The sequence below is a fragment of the Terrapene carolina genome, unplaced genomic scaffold (assembly GCF_002925995.2).
Source record: "Terrapene carolina triunguis isolate 2854851 unplaced genomic scaffold, T_m_triunguis-2.0 Scaffold66, whole genome shotgun sequence".
Taxonomy (NCBI): Eukaryota; Metazoa; Chordata; order Testudines; family Emydidae; genus Terrapene; species Terrapene triunguis.
The window spans coordinates 59,899,716-59,924,652 of record NW_020664417.1 but is presented as its reverse complement, the minus strand read 5'-3'; the positions used below and the strand labels follow the sequence as shown (position 1 = coordinate 59,924,652).

Genomic DNA, 24,937 nt, shown 5'->3' with positions numbered 1-24,937 from the left:
TGCGAGCCTGATTTTCCTCTTTCTTAGCCTGATTTCCACTGGTGTTTCTGTTTTTTACCAAAACCAGTAGGATTCTGCCTATAGCTGCCTAGAATAGTCTATGGAATTTTGGGATTGATGCAGTGTTCAAATGAGTTAAACTAAAAATTAGTAATAAACTGGAGAACGGGGTTAGCCCTCAATTAAACGTGGTGGTAGATGGATGTGGAGCTACTCGTTGTCAGAAAATCTTTTCTCCCCTCGACTCTTCAGAGAAACCCACCTGTGGAAATCTAACTGAAATGCTTTTTCTGTACTGTCCAAGTTCATGCAAAAGCCAAATCTGAGTCTTGTAGTGGAAAAACTCCATGGCTGTTTTTACTAAATAGACACCATAGTCTACTCATCAATCTGCAGCCATTTCGAATGCTTATTTATTGTAGCAAAGACTGTTTATTCTGTGCTACAAAATCAAATAAATCTTTGGTATTACTACACATGATTAAAAAAACTTTTATTCTTTTTGTGATTTATTTTTGTGCATTTTAAATGGAATGTGCTTTAGACATACGGTGTTTTTGATCATTCAGCTATAAAAGTTATGATCTAATGCTTTAAAGAAATAGGCTGACTTTAATCTGGTTACATACATTTTTTCATTCTAAAATTACAGTGGAAAAGAAAATATGAACAATATTTTTTTAGAGTGCAGGTACTGGAAGAAGAATGTTTTGGGAAAGTGGCAAATTATTTGAAGTTCCTTTATTTTTCAAGCTTTCAGTATTTTCATAAATGTAAACAAACATACTGGTTTCTGGCAGTCGGATAAATTTATCACCAGAGTGCACTTGCGTAGTTTGAAGTGAATTGGCTTTTAATTTTATTCTGGGGACAATCTCAACTAAACATTTGCAGTACATTTGTTTTATTTGTCTAATACCCAGAAGTGTTAGACACATTCCTTTTATCCTCAGTTCTCCAAGAAGTTTCTTGGCTAAAAATAAGTTGAATTTGAAGCGCAGTCATATAATTTCCCTGTTGTTTGTGTTTTCACAACCTTAAACTTCATGTAGGTTCCTAACTTATGACTTCCAGCCATATTGAAGGAATGCTGGCCAAGAAATAGATTGACTTTGCCCGAAAAGGGTGTTAGTCTTCAATGGAAGTGCTAAATATACATTCACAAAGCCGAACAAAAATCTTCTACTAGGAGTGCACTAGAGGAGACTGTCGTTCACAATATCATCTGTATTATTGTTTCATCTCCCTTCCGGTCTCTGCATGATGTTTATTTTCTTTGTGAGACTTGCTGTGGGGCAAGCCATGTTTATTTAAACATTTAGGGCTAAATTCTTCCTTGGCGTATGCATGTTCAACTCCTATTAAATCTGTTGGGTATTCATGACATATTGGAGAGCAAAATTTGACCCTTGGACTACAATAGAGTAGATTTTAGGGCTTAGGACTTTAGTCTTCCTTGTGTGTACAAATCAGCAGCTCTATATTTCATTCTTGGCACTGGGATGTCTACAACATATTTTCTCTTTGCTGTTAAAGCATTGTAATTTAATGATTGCAGTAATGATTGCAAAATACTCCCACATTATGAATGAATGCACTACATCTTCCTAGCTTTCTTGTGTTTCCAACCAGCAGAAGCATCCTGCAGGCTTTTGTTAGGGGAACCACGTGACCTCCTGCATATACGCTCTTGGAAACAGTGTCTGCTTTCTGATTTTTCTTTTCTCTCTCTTTTTTGTGGGTGCATCCAGGAACATTGACAACAGTAGGAAGCTGAAAAATGTGAGTATTTAATTTGCAGTACTTTCTTCTCTGGATAATCCTGGCTTTGGACTGAGTTAGAATTTAGATTGTAAAAGCTAGTACTGTGATGCAAATCTGAAAAGTTCTTTAGTACATTAACCATGCATAGTTCATTGGAAACTAACTGTAGTGCTGCAGAGGCAGACCATCTCTGCAAACGAAATAGAACTGTGCTAGTGTGGTTGTCTCTGACTAAATAAAGAAGTAAACAATTTAATTTCTTGACTACCAGTCTAATTTTGATTAACACTATTTAACACATCAAAAGCTAGACTTTTTTTGGCCTTTCTGAATTTACTGGGCATACAATGATTATAATTTGGTTATAAATTTGCGCAAAGCATATCAAGAAGATGATAATACAATCCAAACTGCATTCACATTATGTGGATCTAAACTGTTGAATTGTAATTTCCCATTTGACTTGCTAGCTTTCTCTTTGAGTTTCCAAGTAGTTTTGTGTATGTTTTCCAAGTAGGATGCAGTTGTCAAAAGCACAGTAGGCTTAATTCTATTTAGTTTAACTTTTTGTTGATTTCAACCAGTGGCAGTAGTAATGATTTTGTAATGGTAAAGTGGAAAAAAAGAAAAGAAAAAGAAAATGTCTGAATTTGGCTAATCCCAGAGTTAGTTACACTATTAAAGGCCAGGCAAATCTGCCTTTACTGTCAGCTGTAAACTACTGTACATTCAATTTGTATTTGGCTGACATCCCCCTACAGTGTAAGGGAATGCCAAGACCTTTCCCTTATAATTTTTCAAGCCAGCAATCAAGATTACAGGTAAAAAGGACAGAATTATTTCATCCTGTCTTTCCTGTCATCAGCAGAGTAATATCTTTGTTTTCCAGCACACAAAGATACATGGGAATGTTTTCATTCAATGGCATTTGGGGTGTCTGTCTCGCTTGAAATTGGCTAAAAGGTTTCATGTGGATGTGGTGTTCTTAAAATTAACATTAAGAAGGATTCATAAAAGTGTCTTTCTATGTAATGTAGACATTTCAGATGCATTATTCTGTACTCCAGACTGGCAGCCAGTCAGAATTGCTTGCAAAGGTGATATTTGTCTGGAAATGTTTTCAACCCTGCATAAGGAGGGGAGGAGGAGATCAAATGATTGAGTGCTTGCAAAAATAATTGAACCTAGCATAATCCTCATCTCATCACATAATTGGATAGGAAAATGAATTAGACAGCTTCTTAGTTCTGAATTGTACTTGTCTGCAAGTATTTTTACTTTACTTGGGAGCATGTGCTGTGAACTGTTTTCACATGAATTTGTTATTCTGTGTTTAGTTAAATTTCAATTGCCATCAAATCTGGGGTTATTAATAAAACTGAAACACTTTCTTTAAAAGGTTTAAATTATAAGACACAAAGGGGCCAGAAAATGACTTTTTGTCTTTCTAAAAATGTAAGAGAATTTTAGCATTCATGAAAGGTATTGGATTTTGATAGCCTTAGGCAACTGAAATTCTCTATCCCCAGAACAGATACAGTTCTGCCAGTGCCAGAATCAGTTTCTCTTCTTGGTTCCATCACTGTATATATTCTTAACCTGGAGCAACTTCCTCAAGGGATGAGTGTGCATATAAAGGTCTATAAGCTTAGGCCTTGGCCTTAGTTCTGATGGTGGTGTTTTCATTGGGGTAGATGTCAGGTTGAAAGTTAGGTGAAACCATCAACTCATTCCGCCTAAACTGCCGAAAAACTGCCAGATGGTCCAGGCTTTTATTTTTAGTATTGGTCTGGATATATTTTGAGCCATTAAACTAGAGGTGAAATGCATTGAATCTTATCAGTAATATTGGGGTGGGTAGAACTAGCCTTTTCTCTTCTTCAAATAGGCCCTGACATATTTGTTACAAACATTTTGTTGTTTATTTCCTTATGTATTTTAATTAAGGAACACCATTATTAGTAAGTAATATTTTCCTGCCACCCTTTACTTTATTTTACCATGAGATTTGGAAGCCTTCATTATTGGAAGGTAGTTCTTTTGAGCTCTCTTCACTTTGGGAGTACTTTCGAATATTGTACCTAGTTTTTAATATTGCTTGCTTACTTTTCAGCCAGACGTGACACAGCAGTATGTTTTTATTAAAATGTCAGCAAGCTTAGTGTATCTTTTTAATAAGCTGCAAATTCTGTAAGATTATTTAACCTTTAATAGATGCTTCATGTATTTGTTATTAACCATTTAACCACCCTCCCTTCCCACTCCCCAGAGGGGAATACAGATTTAGAACAAATTCTCAAATCCACCAGTGATTCAGAGTTCAAAATAAATGAAGAGGTCCTTAGGAAAAGTAAATTTAGCAAAGTAATTGTGTAGATTTTCAATTAATGTTTACTGATTTCTGCAGGTACTAGTTACCATTTATTGGCTGGGGAAAGCAGCAAACAGATGCACTTCATACAGTGGAGCAACACTGAACCTGAAGGAGTTTGAAGGATTGCTGGCACAGATGAGAAAGGTATCTTTTTTGTTAGCGTGTTTGGGGCTTTTAATTATTGAAGTTGGAAGTCCCACAAAAATTCTTTCTGATGTCTGTTGTAATGAAAGCTAGAGGTGGATGGTGGGCTGGGGAGTGAGCTACTTAACTTTTTTGTAAAAGCTCCTGCTGATACTAATCAACTGTAAATACAGGCTTGGCCTTTTTTGGTAACCAGTTTTGCAGGTGGTACTAGTGATGCAGAAATTACCAGCAGTAGGACTTTAAAATGGTCATATAGCATTACACTTAGAGCTGAGTGAATAAGTGATGATTTGGTTCAGGAGCCAAACTGAAAAATCTGGGGGGTAAAAATTAGGTTCAGTTTAACCTGAAACAAACTTTTTTTGGTTTGTTTTGGGTTGAATGAAACATATTGTAAACATATTGAATTGTTTTCAGATTTTTCACCCTTTTATTTGTTTGGCGTTTTTAATTGGCTACATTTTGAAATTAAATGCCGTGCCAAAACAAAAAGTCTAAACGTTTTGTTGCTAAATGGTTAAAATGAACCATTTTGACTTTTTTTTTTTTTAATTACCTTTTTTTTTTTTGGCCAGAACTATTCACTGAATTTGACCCAAATTTACGAATACTTTTGGTAACCTAAAAATGCATATTTTGGGGAATTTACTATTTGCTGAAAATATGTTGCCCAGCTCTTCTTAAAATGGTAGAGTAATGTTCATAATTTGGTTTTTCTGCTCTTTGCTTATGGTATACTGATTGACTGTTCTCAATAGAGAGGCTTGCAGAGTGAGTCAGTGGACCTAGGGAGCATCAGATTAAAGAACATATTTGAACACACAGACTGTCATGAACAATATTTCCCTCAGCCAGTTTTCAGTTGCACCACAAGTTTCATATCAAGATATATCATTTCAACAGGTGAAGAAAGGCAAAGTGGGTGGGGGAAGGGATTGTGTATGCACTTCACATGTAGCAGAACCTTGATAATCTGTATTTTGTCAAACTCTAAATCTTGGATGAAAATGGATGTCAGGGTTTACAGGCCACTGTAGAGCAGACCAACCAGGTTCTGCTGCTGGGAAGAGGCCAGTGCAGAGGGTAGCACCGTTCCCATGGCCCAGTCAGGGCACTTACAGTAGGCTGCAGCGGATGTTGATACTCCTCAATTTGCTGCTCCTGTGGTTCTGCTGGGGTCACCGGGATAGTGTATTCTGTATATGCCACATACCTGATTGTGTCTGGAGGTATAAAAGTTTATTGGCATTCATTTGGAATGACCTGAATGAATCATGCCTTTGCAGTCCCAACCCCAAAGAATTTGCAGTCTGAAAGACAGATGAAGGGTGGGGAGATGGGCTCGGACAAAAAAGCAGAGTAGTAAGGGTGCCATTTGGTACATGGGGGTTTTAGCTCCACATGATGCGTTTTTCATATATTTTTGAGGCCCTACTTGAATTGCAGGATGATTGTCAAAAAATTGCGGCTGAGTTGCAGACAAGCCATGGAAAATTGCAGAAAAGTAAAAATGGACCTTATTATTGTGCTAACTACTTATGCCAAACAATCTGTTCCACCTTGCATTTAGCTATGACTCTGGGAGTACCTTTCCCAGACCTGAATAAGAGCTCTGCATAAGCTTGAAAGCTTGTCTCTCTTACAGGGCCGGCTCCAGGCACCAGCGCAGCAAGCAGGTGCTTGGGGCAGCCAACGGAAAGGGGCGGCACGTCCGACTCTTCGGCGGCAATTCGGCGGCGAGTCCATCAGTCCCTCTTGGAGGGAAGGACCTGCCACCGAAGAATGAAGCGGCGGCGGTAGAGCTGCCGCTGAAGTGGTGCCGATCGCGGCTTCCCACCCCCCCCCCCGCTTGGGGCGGCAAAAACGCTGGAGCCGGCCCTGCTCTCTTACCAACAGAAGTTGGTCCAATGAAAGATATTACTTCATGCACCTTGTCCTTTTATGAAGGGGACAGATTGGAAGAAAGTCTAGAGATACTGTTGTGGGATAAAGGGATAAATGGTGTTTAAAAGCTGGCATTGTTAGGAGAGTGGAGATGATAAGGAGGGAGGGGGCAGAATTCAGCAGGTCAAAGACAAGAACAAGAAACTTGAATTTGCTGCAGTGGAGGAGGGGGAACCAATGAAGGGATTCTCCTAATGGTTGAATGTTTGTATCGTCATAAACTTTTCAGTGCAGTAAACAAAGATATTAGTTGGATGGTACTATTATGACTGTTGCTAGACCTGTATTTCTTACCTTGCCTTCCCACTCCTCCTTTATGCCACACATCAATTCTCCTGGAGTTATTTTGTGGTTGAATTTTAAGAGGTTTGTTGTTGTAATTTTAGAACATTTGAACTATGTTGTGCAGCACTCCATTACTTTAGCTTAGGCTGGATGGCGAGAGCACTTCTTTATAAATGAAGGGTTACACTGGCACAGTTCCATTGAATTTAACAATGGCATTGACAGCAAGTGACATTTCAGTATGTGCTAGTAGTACCTCCATTGAAATCCTTTTTTAACTTTATTCAGTCAGTTTTTAATTTTATTTGTTTTAACCTACTTTACTGCATACTCATCCAGTTTTCAATCTGAAAAATGTAAACAGTTAATCCATAGTGCACTTTGAATATATTCAGTAGTTTGAAAAGGAATATATAAAAGTGGCTGGGAAATAGGTTTTAAATTTGGCAGTTGTATCTACTTTTGCTACCACAAGGTTATGCATTTATTTTTACCAGATGGGCATGATAGACCAGTGCATTATGGTATGCTATGGGATTATCTTTTCAAAAAGTGTCACAGTATAGATGTAAATGATACTTAGAGTGGTTACTATCCAGTAGATAACACACACTCAAAATTAGAGCAAGTATCTGTCATAGCCAGTAACAGTAATCTTTTGGGAGAATGAGGTACCAACGGGAAGGCTAAATAGTACATGTTTACAAGAGAATTACTACAGTCTATTGTGCCATCTCTTGTACACTTCCCTACTTTTACCTGTAGCTGCCAGTAATTAAAAAGTAAACTAAATTAAAGTTAACGGGTTAATAAAATAGGGAATTTTGGAATCTGTTCATTCACACTTCATTCAGGGTTTTAAAGTATGAAACAGCTGAAGAATGTTTTTTTCAGCCTGTACTTTCGAATAGTTCATCTGATTTCTATCCCTCTTGCTATTGAGCGTTTCCATGACTTTCAAACATATTATTTTAAGAAAATGGAAGTCTGCCAGAGGATTGAATATAGCTGATTGGTATGTAGAGATGGGGAGCTTTTTCTGAATCTGGATTTGGAAAAGATTTCAGATAGTTTTGAAGAAAAGGGTAAAGAGGATTTTGAGAGGATGTAATCTTTGTTCTTGGAGCTGTATACTTAATATAGATTTTAGGAAGACAGAGGTGGTATATGTTGAACAGTGTTTATGTGTGTGTGTATATATACCATTCCTAAACAAGCGATAAGGGAGGAAAACGCCTTTGAATTAAATCACTACTTGTTAACATATTTTAAATTAAAAAAATAAAACAAAACTTGAGTATAATCCCAGTTTGTGTACTCTGTGACTATTGGCATTACTGTGATTTTGCTTGGCCTTAAGGAACCTTTGGTGCTGGACATACTGTGGTATTTTGGCAGCAAGTTATTTAGTGGCTCTAATTAAGTCTTCTTCCTGGAAAGTCTACAAGACACGAGTTTCTAATCTTTCCTTTTCCCTCTGAGCCTCTCCCTTTGAATATTGAACTTTTGATTGATATTATGATGCTCCCCTTCTCAGCTGCTCTTTCTGCCGTAATTCTCCTTTGCTAAGGAGGTTGTTGACTTTATTGTACCATAATGTTGATTGATATGATCACTGGCAATACTAATAATGACAACAGTAGCTGTAGAGGGCAGTGGGAGCTACTCTCCACTCAGTTATTGAGCTCCAATTATCTGTAGCCCATAGGTGTTTTTTTAATTGGAAAGTTTAAAATTAATATTTAAGTGTGTCAAGAAAAAGTTTCACATTCCAATCTTTTCAGATTGAAAAATGTCAGTCTGATGATGTCACCCGCATCTCTTGAGTTTTTTCAGTGACAGTCTGGCGGAGAAAAAAAACATAGAGGTTTATCTTTTGTGTAAGAGAGTAGTTATTTTTGCTTTTCTCAGCCTGTGCTATTGTAATTAACGTTCAGAAACTGGCTGAAACAAGGGATTTATTATAATGCAAGGGTGAGGATGGCTTCCATTGACCTTTCCCTCTGCTGGAGTTTTAGAGTTTTAGTATGTGCTGCTTGCGCTGGAAAGAATTTATAATCACAGGGCTGTCAAAGACAACCATTGTTCTCACTGCTCTGAACATGTGGGTCAGCTACAAGTGCTTTCATATCCCCCAGAGCCAGGAGCTGGCAAAGAGTAAAGAGCACGACTGAATTCTTCTGAGGCATCAGGAAAAGCATTTTGCATATTTTTCATTGCTGATTGCTTTAGAAAGACATCCCTCTTTCATAACAGGAATTTCTCTTCAAGGTACAGGGAGACTGGGACACACTGCTTCATTATTTTGCTGAGCTCAGGCGACGACAACAAATGCTGCCTGCTGGTGTCCCAGTCAGATGCAATAGATAGATTGGGAGAATTAATCTGGAGAATAGTGAGTTTATCCCCAACTCAGCCATGAGGTCAAATTTATAATGCCTTTGCCAGTGTGCTATGGACTATGGAAGACAAGTCAAGTTTCAGGTTATTTCAATTTTGATAGTTTTATTAACCTGCCTATTGCAACTGTATTTCAAATAACTATATTAATCCAAAGCATGTGTGTTCCTCTTAATTGGTATGAAATGAGGTTTTATTGCAATCTCATGCTTTTGATTTGAAAGAAAAAAAAAAAAAAAATGCTATGATTGAGGGAAGAGATTTTAGTGCATTAGAAAGATACTTTGTACTCAGATGCATAGTGGACCTCATTTTTGTGTGTCTGACTTTTTTGAAGAGGTACGTCTGTATTTCCATGTAGGAAACGGAAGATATTGAGAGCCCCAAACGCAACATTCGTGACAGTGGTTATATTGATTGCTGGGACTCTGAACGCAGTGATTCCCTTTCCCCCCCTCGCCACGGCAGAGATGATTCCTTTGACAGTCTGGATTCATTTGGTTCCCGCTCACAGCAGACACCGTCTCCAGATGTAGTGCTCAGAGGAAGCAGCGATGGTAAGTTTCGGTCACAACAAGACACATGCAAAACATTGAATGTGTCACCCAGTGCTTTCAGTGCAAAGGCAGTCATTCAAAAGCTGGATGCAATTTCTGAATCATGATGTCTGCTGTGAATTGGTAAAAGAAACTTTCTTTGAATGCAGATTTTTGTTTCTCGGGTCTTTAGATAAGTTTGCCAGCAATTTATTTGAAATCTACCTCAGTTACTATAACGTCGTATAGTAAAATGAGTTATGCCCTACAAGTGTAATTTATGACATAGTGTTTCTCTGGGTTATGGGGTAGCAGACACAGTGTGCAGATGCACATCAGCTCATAAGCTAGGCTGAAGCAAGAACTAAGAATGTAAAAGGGGGGAAAATGTTGAAAAAAATCAAATGCCATATAAATAAACTGGTTGTCTAAGAGGAAAAGGAAACCTCTTGGAAATTGTTGATACCTAGAAGAGTTTTGAAGTGTAGTCTTATGAAAATAGTTATGGCAATTCTTGGCAAGATATTCAGCATTTAAGAAACTGAGTGACTTGATAGTTGTCCTTGCCCCCCCCTTCAGCCAGGGCATGCAGCTCCTGACTTTCAGCATGGCTGCTGCTTCAGTCTTTGCTCTCTGTATGTGTCCAGTTGTGTCAGTATGGGGTACTGTGAATATGAGCAAGTGTCCTCTAGGAAGTAGACTTCGAGCTTGTCTTAAGCCTGATTCTAGCTCAAAGCTTCTAGGACAGAAATGCATTCTCTTCAGCCTGCCGCACAGAATGCTCTAGGCTAGCTGCTCAGTTACTTCCGTGATAAGCATGATGTAATTGCCTGGATAGTATGTTCTCCAAATCCATCGTTTCTATTCAATCATCCTCACTATTAAAAATAATAATTTTAGTTTTCAGACAAGGGGGGCGGGGGCAGATTCTGAGGTAAGATCCAGCCCCTTCACTCCTCTTGGGCAGCACAAAAAAAACTGGTTCTGATCCTAACTGGCCAGCTCAGATTCCCTGTGGTGTTGGGAACTCTGTGCTGGTTAAAGCTAGAAGTCAGTTCTTACACCATTAAAACATGTTAACTAGAACCAGTAAGCAGTTGCACTAACGGGGCCTATGGTTAGCATCTCCATTTGGGAGTTGGCTTGATGTCCTCACCCAGGCACTGGACTCTTCAAGAAGAAACAGAGAAGAATATTTAGCAGTCTCTTAAATTTTATAGTAGAACTATAGACAGACTGACAGACATAAGAGTACAGCTACCCCTTGTGTACAAATAAATAAAATCCCTTACTTGGCCATCTGTGGCACTAGACATGCTGTTTGTTCACCTCAGTTCCCTTCATGCATCCAGAGAGGCCCCTTGAACCACTGCTTCAAATGTCAGGAGCAGGGAATACTGGTCAGGCTCATTCCCACCCCACCCCAGAGCCCGCATCCCCCCGGAGCCTGCAACCCTTCCCACACCCCAACCCTCTGCCCCAGCCCTGACCCCCCCTCCTGCCCTCCAAACTCCTCGGTCCCAGCCCAGAGCACCCTCCTACACCCCAAACTCCTCATCCCCATCCCCACCCCAGAGCCCACACCCCCAACCAGAGCTCTCACCCTCTCCCACACCCCAACCCCAATTTAGTGATCATTTATGGCCTGCCATACAATTTTCTATTCCCAGATGTGGCCCTCAGGCCAAAAAGTTTGCCCACCCCTGCACTACAGCCTTGTCCTGCCGATGTAAATGCCTTACTACACTGACATAATAACTCCACCTCCATGAAAGGTGTAGGGCTTATGTTGGTGCAGTTAGGACAATGCAGTGTCTGTGTAGACACTGCATTATTTACATTGGCTGTTGGCTGTCTTGTCAAGAAAGCTGGGCTTCTAGAGCCAGGCTGCCCCCTGCTCCCAGCTGGCTGCTACCCGGAGGCTCCCCACTCCCTGATCAGGGAGGCAAGAAGCCTGGGCAGCTGCCCCGTCCACTCCTGGCCAGGAGCAGTGAGGCGAGAAACCTGCAGGGGGGGACTACGCAGAGGGCTCTCAGCCTCCCACACTGCCCCTCTTCAGTTGGTGGAAGCACTCTTTGTGAGGATGCACACCACTGACAGAAGGAGGGAAGTGTGGACATCAGCCACCACAATAATTACTGCGGTGGCTGTAAGTTGACCTAACATAGGTTGGCTTAGGGCTGTAGTGTAGACATGCACTGAGTCTCTTGGTTTACAATTGTCCAAAGTCATGCCTAGCCTGTGGGTATCTAAATTGGCCTAGCATAATTCTGAAAAGAGATGGCATCTGCCTATTCCTGTAGAAAGTAGAGCTTGCTGGGAATTTTTTGGCATAACATTTATTTGTTGAAAAATTCAGATTTGTCAAAACTAAAACTACTGTTGGAACATGCCAGTTTCATTGAAATGTTCAGCAGGAAAGGTGTCTCAGGTCCAGGATGGATTAGAGCGAGCGAGAGAGAGACAGACCTCCCACTGCACCTGGCCCCAGAATAACCAGTAGCTTTGTGGTCAGGGTTGGGATGTGGCAGACCCAGGATCAACCTTGAGGTCAGGTAAACTTGAGTTTGGGTTTATACAGCTGGTTTATATCATTGGATACTGGTGTAAATCTGACCCATTACGTTGGACAACTGATCAAGCCTTTGAAAAAGAAACTTGCTGTGACCTTTTTCTTGAATTAGATTAGTTTTGTTTTTTGGGCTGCAGAAGGTAGGCCACTGGAATAGACTTCCATTTGTTACCACTATAGGGAGTGTGGCCAGTATTTCACTGACTGATTTAAAATAGGAATATAAATCCACCATAACTAGCTGTGTGTGTTTGAAGTTTCTATGGCAGATGTTATTTCAACAGGGATTGTCTTCCTTATTAAAAAAAATAATAATTTGTAGAGAAATGTCTGAAGATGCTGTAGTAAACTGTAGTATTTTGGCCCATTATTATAAAATACTGTTGTACTTTTAAGTAAGGATTTTGTTTTCATTTTGGCAAGTTAGGGTAAAATTACCCTTTTTTTGTATTCCTTAATAGGGAGAGGGAGTGACTCTGAGTCTGACTTGCCACACCGAAAGATGCCAGATGTGAAAAAAGATGATATGTCTGCAAGGCGGGCGTCGTATGGCGAACCTAAATCAGTTGTGCCTTTTAACCAGTATCTCCCGAATAAGAGTAACCAGACTGCCTATATACCAGCTCCTCTTCGGAAAAAGAAAGCTGAACGAGAAGAGTACCGGAAGAGCTGGAGTACTGCTACTTCACCACTCGGAGGAGAGAAGCCTTTCAGGTAAGGCTTTGGTCAAGACCATTTGTCCCTCCAATTATGTTATTTTTTAACCTTTAACAAATCATGACCTTTAAAAGTACACAGTGCTTTGTAAAATGGGCAAAACAGATCTATCTTAGAGCTAACTGACAGATTTTTACCCTATTGTTTCAAACAACAGAAAAGCAATAATCCCACGAGTGGAAAGTCAGGTAATACAAGACTTAGGTAATTATCCTGATGTCAATGTTGTTCACTGTGCAGTGCAATGTTGGCTGTGAATTATTCAGTGTTACAGTACACATTAACTGTTTAAAACTGAAGTGTTTGACAAAATATTGGTTTATTTAAATACTACATTTAAATATTAAAATAATTGTCAAAAGTACAATGTGTTGCTCTAATGTGGTCCTTGATGACGAGAGTCAGTTTTCAAGAGATTCTTAATTTTCAGTGAATAAAAGTCTTTATGTGATATATATTAGTCAAAATAGTTACCATCTTTCTGTTCTTGAATTTTGAAAATAAATCTATTGTGCACCAGTTACATAAATTTAGTGTGGTACATGAATGTGCTTGAAGATTTCCCATATTTTATATCAGGTGTTTTGTTTTAATTTGGCTTCAGAATAGCCTGCACTACATAGTACGATTAGTCTTCTATGTCATTCATCAAAATATTGTTTGAAATGTTAGTATCAAGCAAAATGTATAAAGAAAGCAGTGTACTGTACAGTAAACTACCTTGTATAACTCAATAGCAAAAATCATCCTGAAACCATAGAAGAAGAACAAAATGAAGCACCAAGACAACATGAAGAGGAGCAGGTGGGATGCATGGCTTCCAGGACAAACCCCAGTAAAAGTCAAGTAGATTTGAATCAAAACAAAGGAAAGACAATAGGTCAGTTTCCTTCAGGTAGTGCCAAAGAAACTGCAGTGCACAAGTGCAAAGAGAAAGATGCAGAGGAAATCAGAAAGTTAAGAAGGCTTGAACAAGCTGGTATTAAGGTCATGCCAGCAGCACAACGCTATGGCAGGTTAGCTCAAAAGTATGTGATATTGTGCACGCTTCACATTAAAAATTTTGCGAGTGTGTGCGTTTTTCTCATTCTGCCATTACTTCACTTTTTATAACCAAAAAAAAAAAAAAAATCTACTAAGCACTTGCATTTTCTGCTGTTTCACTTGCAACTAATTAGATTTTAGAAAAGGTTTAGGTATGAAAAAGCTTGTGACATGGTAAACATGCATTGCAAAGCTATATGGTGTTAAATGTGTTTGCTGCAATTAGTAATAGTGCTACACCCTAACTTGGATGGAAACGAAGTTCAAGAAACAAACTACCAAGAACATTTTCAAGCTTGTAAATCTTCCATTTTATACCATCTTAGGTTCACACAAAAAAATGGTTTTACTACATGATGCCTTGTTCGGGCAAGGGTTTTAGAAATTCTTTAATACTCTTCTTAGTGATGGAACATTTCAGTAACAAGTGGCTGAATCACACCTATATTTGTAAGTGTTTAGTATTTTTAACAATTATACTAAAGGATATATTTTATTTTAAAGACAGGAACTATAAAAATTCATTGCTTGTGAACACCTGCACCAAGTAAAGCATGTCAATATAGTTCAGCAGTCATTCTTTGACTATAGCTATGCACAGAATGACCATATTTATTCATTGTTTCACCGGCATTGTTTGTTTTTTGGTTTTACTTAAGTTGGTTATTTCCCTTTCTTTATTTCAAAAGTCTGATAATGGATGGATTTAATTTCATCAGACTTTCAGTCACAATGGTGTGGTGGTCCCATGAAAACTAGCTGTTTCTCATGAGGTTATGTCACTAAGCCAAACTTTTAACTGGTATGACCAGGGTAGTCCTTTCAAAGATTGTGAAATGGTTTGGTTAAATGGTAAGTGTCCAACCTTCTGCCTGCCCAACCTCTTAATTTCTGGAACATCGAGGAAAGCTATTCAGAATTGTATTTTCAAACAAAAACTTCACTAAACTTGAATTAAAGTTGTAAATTATAGGTAGGGATGCTGGGAATATATGGACAGCACCTAGCTCAATGGGGCCATGACTTCAGATGGGACTTCTAAATGTTGTTGTAATACAAATAATAGCTAATATGAAACCGTCTACAGGCTTAATGAGGCTTGCAGGCTGGGGAGAGCTGTCAAATGCAGTTAAATAGTCAAATCAAAGTAAGTATGTGTGTGTATTTTCTGTTTCAGACTGGTTTTATTGTTCTAAATGTATGCTGTCTTATTACAAGCAATAACATACGTTTTGTATATCAGTAATACACATCGTAACCAATGCATGTATTAGCCAAGGCACTGAAGAGCTATACAAGGTAACAGACAAACTAAGTGCTACCCTAGGACATGAGCCAAAATACTAATAAAAAGAATTTGCAATCAGTCATAAATCACAGCCTCATCCTGCCTCAGTTAATTGCAGGCCGCCGGTCAGTAGTTCATAAACCAGAAGGATAATAGTGCAAGCATAGTTTGAGTCCAAGACAATAGTATTGTGTTTGGCAATCCAAGGTGTAACAAACAATATTTATATCCCATGTATTATTTTTGGAGGATACTTACAACCTTTGGCTGTCAGCCCCCTGCTCCAATCTTGCTTTGATTTACTGATTTTAATCTCTAAGACAGATGCACATGTAGACAAGCATATGGTTCAGCAGGGATTCTGATCTCCTCCTTTCACAAAGTGCCTTTGTGCAGGAGGAAAGAGGAACACTAATAATTAGTGATTCTTGTTCCCTGCTCCCACCAGAAGAAGCTCTCTAACTTGTCAACCAGGTGCAATTTGTACAGATGGCAGCAGGGGTGATCTGAGGAACTAATGACTCTGTACACCAGCTAAACAGTTGAGGTGCAAAGAACCAAGCTTGCAGGAGAAACTCAGTCTTGCAGCAGTTTCCCTCCTAATACTGGGAGAAGATCTCTGGGCCTAGTGAGGCAGGAGAAAGGGGAATGAAGGTGCAGAGCTGTAGGGAGAAATTTGTTACAGCATGTGTGAGTGGGAAAGGGAGAATGGGGAAGGAGGAGAGATGGGGCAGACTTCAGGGTAAAGCGAGGGAGAGGAGTCGACTTTGTCATCTTTCTTGCCTGTTCACTGTTGCCCCATCTTTGAATCACTCCGTTGACTCCCCTTCCTCCATTGGCTCTCATTCCTCCTCTACATCAAGTTCAAGCTTCTTGTCCTATCATTCAAGGACCCTACATAACTCTGCTCCTCCGTACTTTCCTGTTTTGGTTTCTCTTTGCTTTCCCTCCCATCCCTTCTGCTCTGCCCATGATGCCAGCCTAGATGTTTCTCCCACAACTCTGTTTTCTTCCACACTATTTCTTATCCACGAAAACTCTTTCTGAGCTAGTATGCAAGGCACCAGCCTTTCCATATTGCAGTCCTCTGATGACCCAAATCTACTGTGATGCCTACAAGATATTAGCTCATTAATAATGGCAAACCTGAAGGGCACTGGGGATACACTCTGGCCCCAGTCTAGCTAGCACTTAAGTGTTTAAATGTGTTGCTCGTTCACAGCCTATTATTATTTATTTGTATTACCACAGCACCTAGGAGCCCTAGTCATGGACCAGGACCCCATTCTGCTTGACAGTCCCTGCACCAAGGAGCTTATGATCCTGTATATAATAATAAATTGCATTATCAAAATGTGACCAAACATCTTTACCATTTCACTTACACCTTGTACCCTTTTGTGTATTGGTCAGTCTGTCTGTCTTTTTATATTGTAAACTCTTTAGGGCAGGGACCTGACTTTCTAAAGTCAGTCTGGATTGAGGGGGAGATCTGGAGGTGAGCTTGCATTCCAGTAGCAATTGGGTGGTAGGTTTTCTTTGCCCCAGCCTCCCTTCTGGGGTGCAATCAAACTTTTTGTCTGGGAATCCCCAGTCTTTACTAAATGGTATGTACATTAAAAATCATTTTCTGAAGATACTGCTTCTGGATCCCCCAACAAGGACTTACTTCTTTATCTGAAAATAATTCAGGGAGACTGATGGAGGGAAGAAAATGAGGTGGGGTAAGTTGGAGGGACCCTCAGCGAGACCCCTCAACTGGAATGTGTCCAAACATTTAGAATACCACTGATAGAGGTGGTGGTAATAAATGTTACGGGGACTCCTGCATTTCACAAGGCATGGTATACCTTTATTTTATCATGCACTTGTGAGTATAACTCCACTTCACCCATTGCTGCTTCTGTAGTATCTTCAGGAAGATAACAGCATTTAAATACAAAGAACTTTCCCCTACTCATGCATCCCAAAAATAATTTGTGATATTGTAATGTGGTATAAATTGTATTGTTGCTTCTTTGGGAAAACCTATATAACACACATGGCTCTGTCACCCATGAGTAATGTAATCATGCTGAGCTTGTGGCAGTAAAACCATGTTTATATTATTTTCACATCCTCTCATACTGTGCATTCATTAAATACTTGGATTGCTAAATGCCTCAAATTTGACTAAGAACATCTCCTTCCCATGAGGTATAAAGCATGCTGTTGGCTAGGTGGTGGTATTTTTTTCATTCCCTTCACTGGTCTGAAATTGGTGGAAACAATCTGACACTTGAGTAGCCTTCAGAATGTTACCAATCAAAATTTACTCTCCTGAGGAATTTCTGTTTTTCCTTAGAGTGGAAGGTCCAGTGATTAGGGTGCTAACAAGTAAGCTAGGATTTTAGGAGACCTCTGTGTTCAATCCCTGCTCCACCAGACTTTGTGTGACCTTGGGCAAGTCATTCAGTATTTTTGTCCCTCAGTTCCCTATCTGCAAAATATTTTACCTCACACTGGTACTGAGAATAAATGCATTAGAGATCGTGAGGTGCTCAGATACCACAGCAATGAATCTATATAAGTGCCATGGATCTCTAGATAGATTCCACCACCTTTGTGTTTGCTCATTGTTAATCCATAAAACACAAAATAAAAAGAGCTAAATGTGGCATTTCCTGTTGCATGTCCATGCAGGAAATGCCTAATGGTGCACAAAATGCTCTTTGAACGAACTTGAACTCTGTTACTTCACAAAGGCAAGAACTGCTCTCACCCCAATGGTGCATAAACCATTGCATGACTTTTAGTTGATGCTACATTCCTTGCATAACTACATTAGCTTCCTTAAATAAACATACTAAACAGTCCTGATCTACTGACCTATTAAACTATTCATAATCACAGGAAGGTGTAGAGCATCTACTTTTTAAACAAGTATGTGAATCATCTATGATGCATAAAACTATAATTGATTCCTCCAAACTTTTCTTGGAATTATAAAACTGGATTTGGACGATCAGTGCCCACTGAGTGGCCTTGGATTTGAAGGACTGGAATACTGGATAATATTACCAATATAACAAGAAGCACAGTAGCTCTGTGCCAACAAATAGACGCAAAACTGAAAGTGACTTGGACACCTACTAGCATCTCAGGGAAAAGAGAGGCAGTTTTAAACTGCTTCCCTTTTATTCATGGACCTATGCTTGGCTGACTTTTCAGCACCATTCTGTGGCCTGATGGAAACCTTCTATTTCATCTTTGTTTTAAAATCTAAATTGGGACTGTTAAAGTTTTGCTGAAAGGGCAGCTGGGACTATAGATAGTCGGCGATAAAGATGGGTTTGCAATGCTTAGAAAACTTGCATTTAAAAAAATTACAATAAACAATTTTACCTATTGATTGTAAAATGGAGGGGAAACGTGTGGACTCTTGAGCTGTTGCCATTATTTTAAGTGTCTTCACTTTACCATATTTTCTGACTTAGAAGGTGTGCAATATGAAAAATAAGAGGCATGATGTCTGAACCTAGTAATATTACTATATTGACCTATCTTGTAACACTCAAGTCTTCATGTCTAGTTTTCTAGTGATTTCTAGAAAACTAGAAAAATAAGCTTTTGATTTTTTTCCCCAGTGGGGATAGAAGTATATAAATTATTCTTCATTATCTTCTCTTGTAAAAAGTAACTCAAATTGGATGGGCATATTGCATGATTTAGAAATAATCTTTTTCTGGTGTCCAGAAATCAAGAGCCATATTGCCATATTATTAGTACATCAGTATCGGTCTTAGGTGACTGAAGGCACTATCTCCAGAATGCAGGCATTAATGGACCACTAAAACACAGCATTATGTCTCAATGCTGTAATAGACCTGTTTAGAAGGGTTAGATTTTTATTGGTAAGTATCTGTTTCACCGTACACACAAAAACTGATGAAAATATTTCCTAGATGATAATCGAAATTTACAGAGAGGCAAAGTAAGAAAATTGCTTGAGAACTTGTTAGAGTTTGATTTTAAGGCTTGATTTAAGGATTTTGTATATTTTGACATGTGAGGTTGGCAGTTCATGTTTTAATGGTTATAAAATGTTAACTTTTTGAATCTGTGTCTACTGTAATTAAGAAGTTATTAATATATGGAGATATACCTATCTCATAGAACTGGAAGGGACCCTGAAGGGTCATCAAGTCCAGCCCCCTGCCTTTACTAGCAGGACCAAATACTGATTTTGCCCCAGATCCCTAAGTGGCCCCTTCAAGGATTGAACTCACAATCCTGGGTTTAGAAGGCCAATGCTCAAACCACTGAGCTATTGTCTGACACCCTCCATTATCTGACACCCCCATAATTTCCCACAACTGTGAAGATTTAAATTGAAAAAATACTTAAAAATAAACATTGATATTATCCATCAAAATTATAAAAATCTAAGTCTGCCAAGTCTAGAGAGAGAGGGGCTCATTTCTGCTTACTTTTCAAAAGAAATTACCTGCTTCTTGCTTTACAAAGGGGGAAAATCAAAGTGTGGGGGACAGGAGGGGAAAGGACCAGTCTTAAGGACTGCCCAGGATATAGAAAAATTGGCAGTCCCATTTAGGAGCCAGGATGGTGAATTCTAGGTATCTCAGGATTCCACAGTAATGATCAGAAATGAGCTTGGTAGTTTTATACTGAAGCTATTTTCATTTACCTAAAGAGTATAAGAATAATGTCACCACTTAATGGCTGAATGTATAATTTGGAGCCTGTGTTCTCTACTTTTCCATCTGTGGCTAAAATAATAGCGTAAAGGCCTGATCCTTCTAACTGTTCATGTTTGGACCTGCAGTTGACTTCCTCGGGCTTTCCTCGTGGAGGGTTTGCAGGATTGTGCCCTAAACAAATAAATGAAGGCCTCATCTAAACTAACAGCAGCTTTGAGCACATTTGACTAACAGCACTTATTTTATGGCCTGGAAAGAATGTTGACATTTTTCCCCTTTTCACATCTGGAACTCCATTTAATTTTGCTCTGTGTCAGTCAAAAGCAAATATATGAAGATAGTGAACCTACCCCAGACATCATTCTTCACAAGGAGAAACCCTCTATGATGCATTGTCAAGGGAAGGATTCTGGATCAGAAGATGAAGCAGTGTGCAGAGTTCCTGATCTAGAAAAGGATGACTTTGCAGCCCGGAGAGCAAGACTGAATCAGCCCAAACTTACAGTGTCATTTAACCAGTTTTTAGTTGGGCCCTGTACAAAAAAAGATAAAGGTAAACTGGAAGGTGCTGAAAAGCCATTACAGAAGGAAAAACAGGAATATGCCAGGTGTGCAAACTACCATTCTCTGTCTATTGTAATATTTAATTCTATGTGAAATACTGTTGTTTGGTAGCTAAAACAAATCTGGCCCAAAATTTCAATAATGGATAAATAAACATCCATAAAAATCAATACAAATTCTCCATTATCCGAGTGTTTGCAGTTGAGACATTGTAGAATTGCACTAGAACCTGAGAACTGGAAAGTGAAACTGATTAGAAACTTACAATTTAAAAAAAGAAAAGCACACTGCATATTTTCAGTGTTCAAAGTGAGAGAAATCCGGCAATGAATATAAATTGTGAAAAGTAAATTTTAGAATGTGAACTCTAAAGAGAGTAAATTCAATAATCTAATGAACATTTGTGATATAAATAAGGAAATGCTTGTTTTAATATATATGGTTTTTAATTTAACACTATTCTTTGAATCTGTGTAAAGAAAGGGCCAAATCCTCTGCTAGGTTATACATGTACAGCACTCTGTGAACTAAATGGGATATGGGACCATGTAATTAGTGGCAGAATTTGTTTAACATTATTTTGGAAATAGACGGATTGGTTCCAATTTAACACTCCATGTATTCCAATCCAGTGCTATACTGGGATTAGGAAAAGTTAACTATGCTATAGACACTTCTGTTAGGCAACCATCTTCTGTAGAACATAAGCACATCTGCTTGTGTTTGTTGCTATTACATGGGGCATTTTTAGATAGTATGTGGGATGTGTGTATATAAAATACATAGAGGTCTAGTGTAAAAACCCACTAATGAAAAAATGAAACGAAATACAAATATTTATTTTATATTACTCTATTTTATCATTTGTGGGTTTTCACACTAGATCTCCAGATCTATATTTAATCCTAAATTTGAACTAATACAGGTAACATTAAGCAAGCCTATCGTTAGAATCGGTCTACCTACAGCTGAGATGTTCCGAACTTTTTTTTAATTAGTTCATGTTTTCAGTTTTATAAAATGTTCCTTCCAGTCAGTAACAATCTGGCACATCCACATTTATAATAAGCATTCTGACATGTGAGTAATATCTTGGAAGGGCATCTGGAGAATATACCACATTAGAATTCTCCAGCTCTGGTACATTCAGGAATGAAACTTGCAATCATTACAATAACTTTAATAGTATGAGAGTTGGACATCATAACCTATCAGAATGAACCTCATTACTGAATTAAACACTATTGCAGTGATTCCAGATTTACTTGTCTGGGTTAAACTCAAAACTATAATCATCCAATGAATCTATCTCATTAGAATTCACAGGGTAGTCTACATGAAACAGTCACAGTTTCAACTGAGTGCATGCTTGCTCAAAGAAACCCCAACCTTTCTACTTTATTCATCATTTCAATTTGTTCTTATACTCTGAATCACCATTATTGACATTCCACTTATCATTGTCTAACTCCTCAAAATGGCTTTTTCTTGCTGATTTGGAATGTGCATTAAATTAGAGCAAACCAGGTACATATGGCATCAGCGAGGCAAATTGTGACACGTAAAGAAAACCCATTCCTGCAGTCTCAGGATAACGAGTCGGAGGAGGAAGAGCAGGTGAAAGTACCTGATATTCAAAGAGATGACCTGGCTAAACGAAAGACTCAGAGTAACCTTACCCAGCAACAAGAGTCTCCAGTATTTGTGAAAGCTTCTATAACACAAGCAGATTTGGAGACGTGGGACAGACTGAAAGTGTCCGAGGAGCTCAGGTATGTTGTTTTCCAGGGTCATGGGTGAATCTGGAATGGCAGTGTGGGAAATATGAGTTAATATTGTTTGAATGTCTTGAGTGGCTTTTTTTTTTTTACTTGAATAGTGCTGTGTTGAAAATGGTTCTTTAAATACAAAACCAGAGCTTAACAAATATGCAAAATAAGTCCAAGCACCTTACTAATGCATGCAAGTGATTTGGAACTCCTCCAGCAAAGGATAGCAACCCCTCACCTGCCTAGTGGTAGGCATTCCATTTTCTAGCCAAATGTAGTCATCTATACAGGCATTCTTTTCATTGACTTGGTTATTGGGTGATTTCAGTCCTAATATAAACCACCACACTAACTGTCCTTTCTTCTCATAGAAGCAATAGTGGTATATAGTACTACTTAGGAGCTGAAAGTTGCAAACTGATTTGTGATAGGGTTAAAGTTTGAGTGTGATGATGCCAACATCCTGCAAACTCTGTTCACATTTTGGCCACATCCAAAATATCCCCCTTCTGCAATTTAGACTCAACTTAGACCCTGAACAGTTAAGGTTAGGCAAGGATTCTGGGTTTCAGTTCAAACCCCCACTTAAATTTGAAGGAGTTCATATTCCAATTTCATCCTTTGCTTCACTGTTCACACCACAATATTTCAGGACCAAATTATGGTTATTTTCATGGCGTTGTATTAAGGAGAAGGCATAGGGAGAACCTAATGCTTCACTGCAGGAAGCAGCTATTACATGGTCATCTGCATTCCCTGAGGATAACAGGGGTCTGCTAGCACTTCCCAACAGCACATGGGGACATGTCCGATTAGATTTGGGCATGGCTATGGATCCACATCTTGTGCTTAGGGTGTGTTTGTATCATATACTACACTCCTAAAAAGTAGGAGGGGCCACTAGAGAGCAAGCTTCCCACAGTTTGTCTGGAGGAATTATGCTATCTCTTGGCTTCCAGCCCATATGGACAGTTCACCTCCTTCTATATGCTCTGGCTTTGGATCTAAGAGCCCTCAGTATACACTAAGCTGTTTGCTAGGCTATTTGTTATTTTTGTTCTTGGTTTTTCTTTTGTCTTGTAACTTCCTTTGATTCCTTTGTTTCTGGTTCTGACTAGTGAAGAAGACCTCAAATGCTCCAAGGATCCTGAACCATCCGCTGAAATTGCAGTGGAAGCAGCCATTCATGATGATTTTGCTAGCTGTAAAGCAAGAGCATACAAAAAGGCTTCTAGCCCCAAGCAGAGGTTTGTGCACTTTGGGCCAGTGACTGAGATTGATCAACAGAAATGGGAGAAGCTTAGTATTGCCAGGGCCACATCCAACAGTGAAACCACAGAGGAGACTGGGAGGGAAAGTGCTGAGAGACAGATTTGCCATGAAACCTTTGCATCTGCCACTGCCTGCAGCCTCACTACCATTGGACATAATAATGAAGTCTCCAGGCCACAAAATGATTCCAGGTATTTAATGTTGTCTAGGAAACAGATTGCTGAATCCAAAATGAAGCTGCTTCTTGCAGGATGCTGACTTGCATGGGGAAGGATGGCAGGATGTAGTTAGGAGCTCCTTATGCACACAGGCTCGTTCAGCATTTTGGAGCTGTAATAAATTATCTGATGCCTTCACAGAATCTGAGAGAGAGAGAGAGATCTAGGGTCATGCAGAGCAACATTGTGCAAACTTATTCTGAGAGTCACACTTGAATTTTTGATCGGTATCAAATCACTAGTTCCACTAGGAATCTTATTAGCTATGCCTGCTTCTTTTTTGCATTCCAAGGCTTTTGCTTCATATGCTACTTATGTATTTGAAGCTGTAGTGCAGCTTTCACTCCAGGTTCTGGCAATACTGATTTTTTCCCCCTTGAAGATTATTTTTATTTTTCCCTTGAAGAGCTCTGAAATCTTCTGAAGTATGCTTATTAAAACTGAGCTGTACTGGTTATGTGACTCTGTTTCTGGCATTTAACTAGGAAAGACAGTGCTAACAAGTTACACACTTTGACCAGAATTTACATGTAATTGGCTTCAGTTTCTCTAATCATTCAGCCTGTCATCATAGCAAGAAACTGCTAGTTGACACCACTAGCAAACTACTCAGTCAACTAAATTCATTTATTCTGAAATGTTAGTAAAATTAGATATAAAAATGAAATGGATCTCTCTTCTTACCACTTTCATATGTTTCACTTCACCGTGGACTAATTTTTCATTATCCATCTCCTCTTTTTCCCCCTGCTCTCAATAATCTTGTATTACTAGTGAGGTAGCACGGTCAGGTACAGATGAATATTGCCAAGGAATCCAGTTGGTTGCCTGTGTTGTCTCTCAGAACCAAACTCCATGCAGATTGAGTGAAGGGCATGAAACCAGGGAGGAAGAGCTTGATGGGAGTTCACCAAACAGTGAGAGAGATGATATGATGGCTAGAAGGATGGGAACCTTTCAGAGGCAGACTAGCCCGGTTTGTATGCCATATTCTCCCATGTCAGTTGCCCATCATCCTCTGCAGCAACAGAAAGGAGTAATTCATAAGAGAGACTTGAAGACTCCACAGAAAGCAGAAAGGTCAGAGAATGGAAGCCAAAAAACGGAGCTTTCTGCTTGCTTTGTGTGTAACGCTAACCGGGTCAGTGTGTAATGTTGTCCCACTCCTTTAAAAAAAAAAAGAGAGAGAGAGAAGCTAGGATGCATTTTACTCATTTCATATCCAATTGTGGCATGTATTCAGCTCATGAAATTACTTACAAGAATGCACCCTGTGAACATGAAACAGCTTGTTTTCTTCATTACACATAATGACTTGGATTGCTAATTGCAGTTTAGCATGC

At 39.1% G+C, this 24,937-nt stretch overlaps 1 protein-coding gene across 1 annotated transcript in view; it reads left to right on the top strand.

The window, feature by feature from the left end:
* LIMCH1 (LIM and calponin homology domains 1) overlaps positions 1-24,937 on the top strand; it is a 292,532-nt gene that overhangs the window by 192,492 nt on the left and 75,103 nt on the right. The window contains exons 5-13 of the mRNA XM_026647957.2: positions 1,752-1,782; positions 4,172-4,282; positions 9,276-9,471; positions 12,484-12,736; positions 13,477-13,755; positions 20,089-20,379; positions 21,853-22,107; positions 23,223-23,567; positions 24,369-24,674. Coding sequence (XP_026503742.1) covers positions 1,752-1,782; positions 4,172-4,282; positions 9,276-9,471; positions 12,484-12,736; positions 13,477-13,755; positions 20,089-20,379; positions 21,853-22,107; positions 23,223-23,567; positions 24,369-24,674 — 2,067 coding nt within the window. The remainder of the gene's footprint in view (positions 1-1,751; positions 1,783-4,171; positions 4,283-9,275; positions 9,472-12,483; positions 12,737-13,476; positions 13,756-20,088; positions 20,380-21,852; positions 22,108-23,222; positions 23,568-24,368; positions 24,675-24,937) is intronic.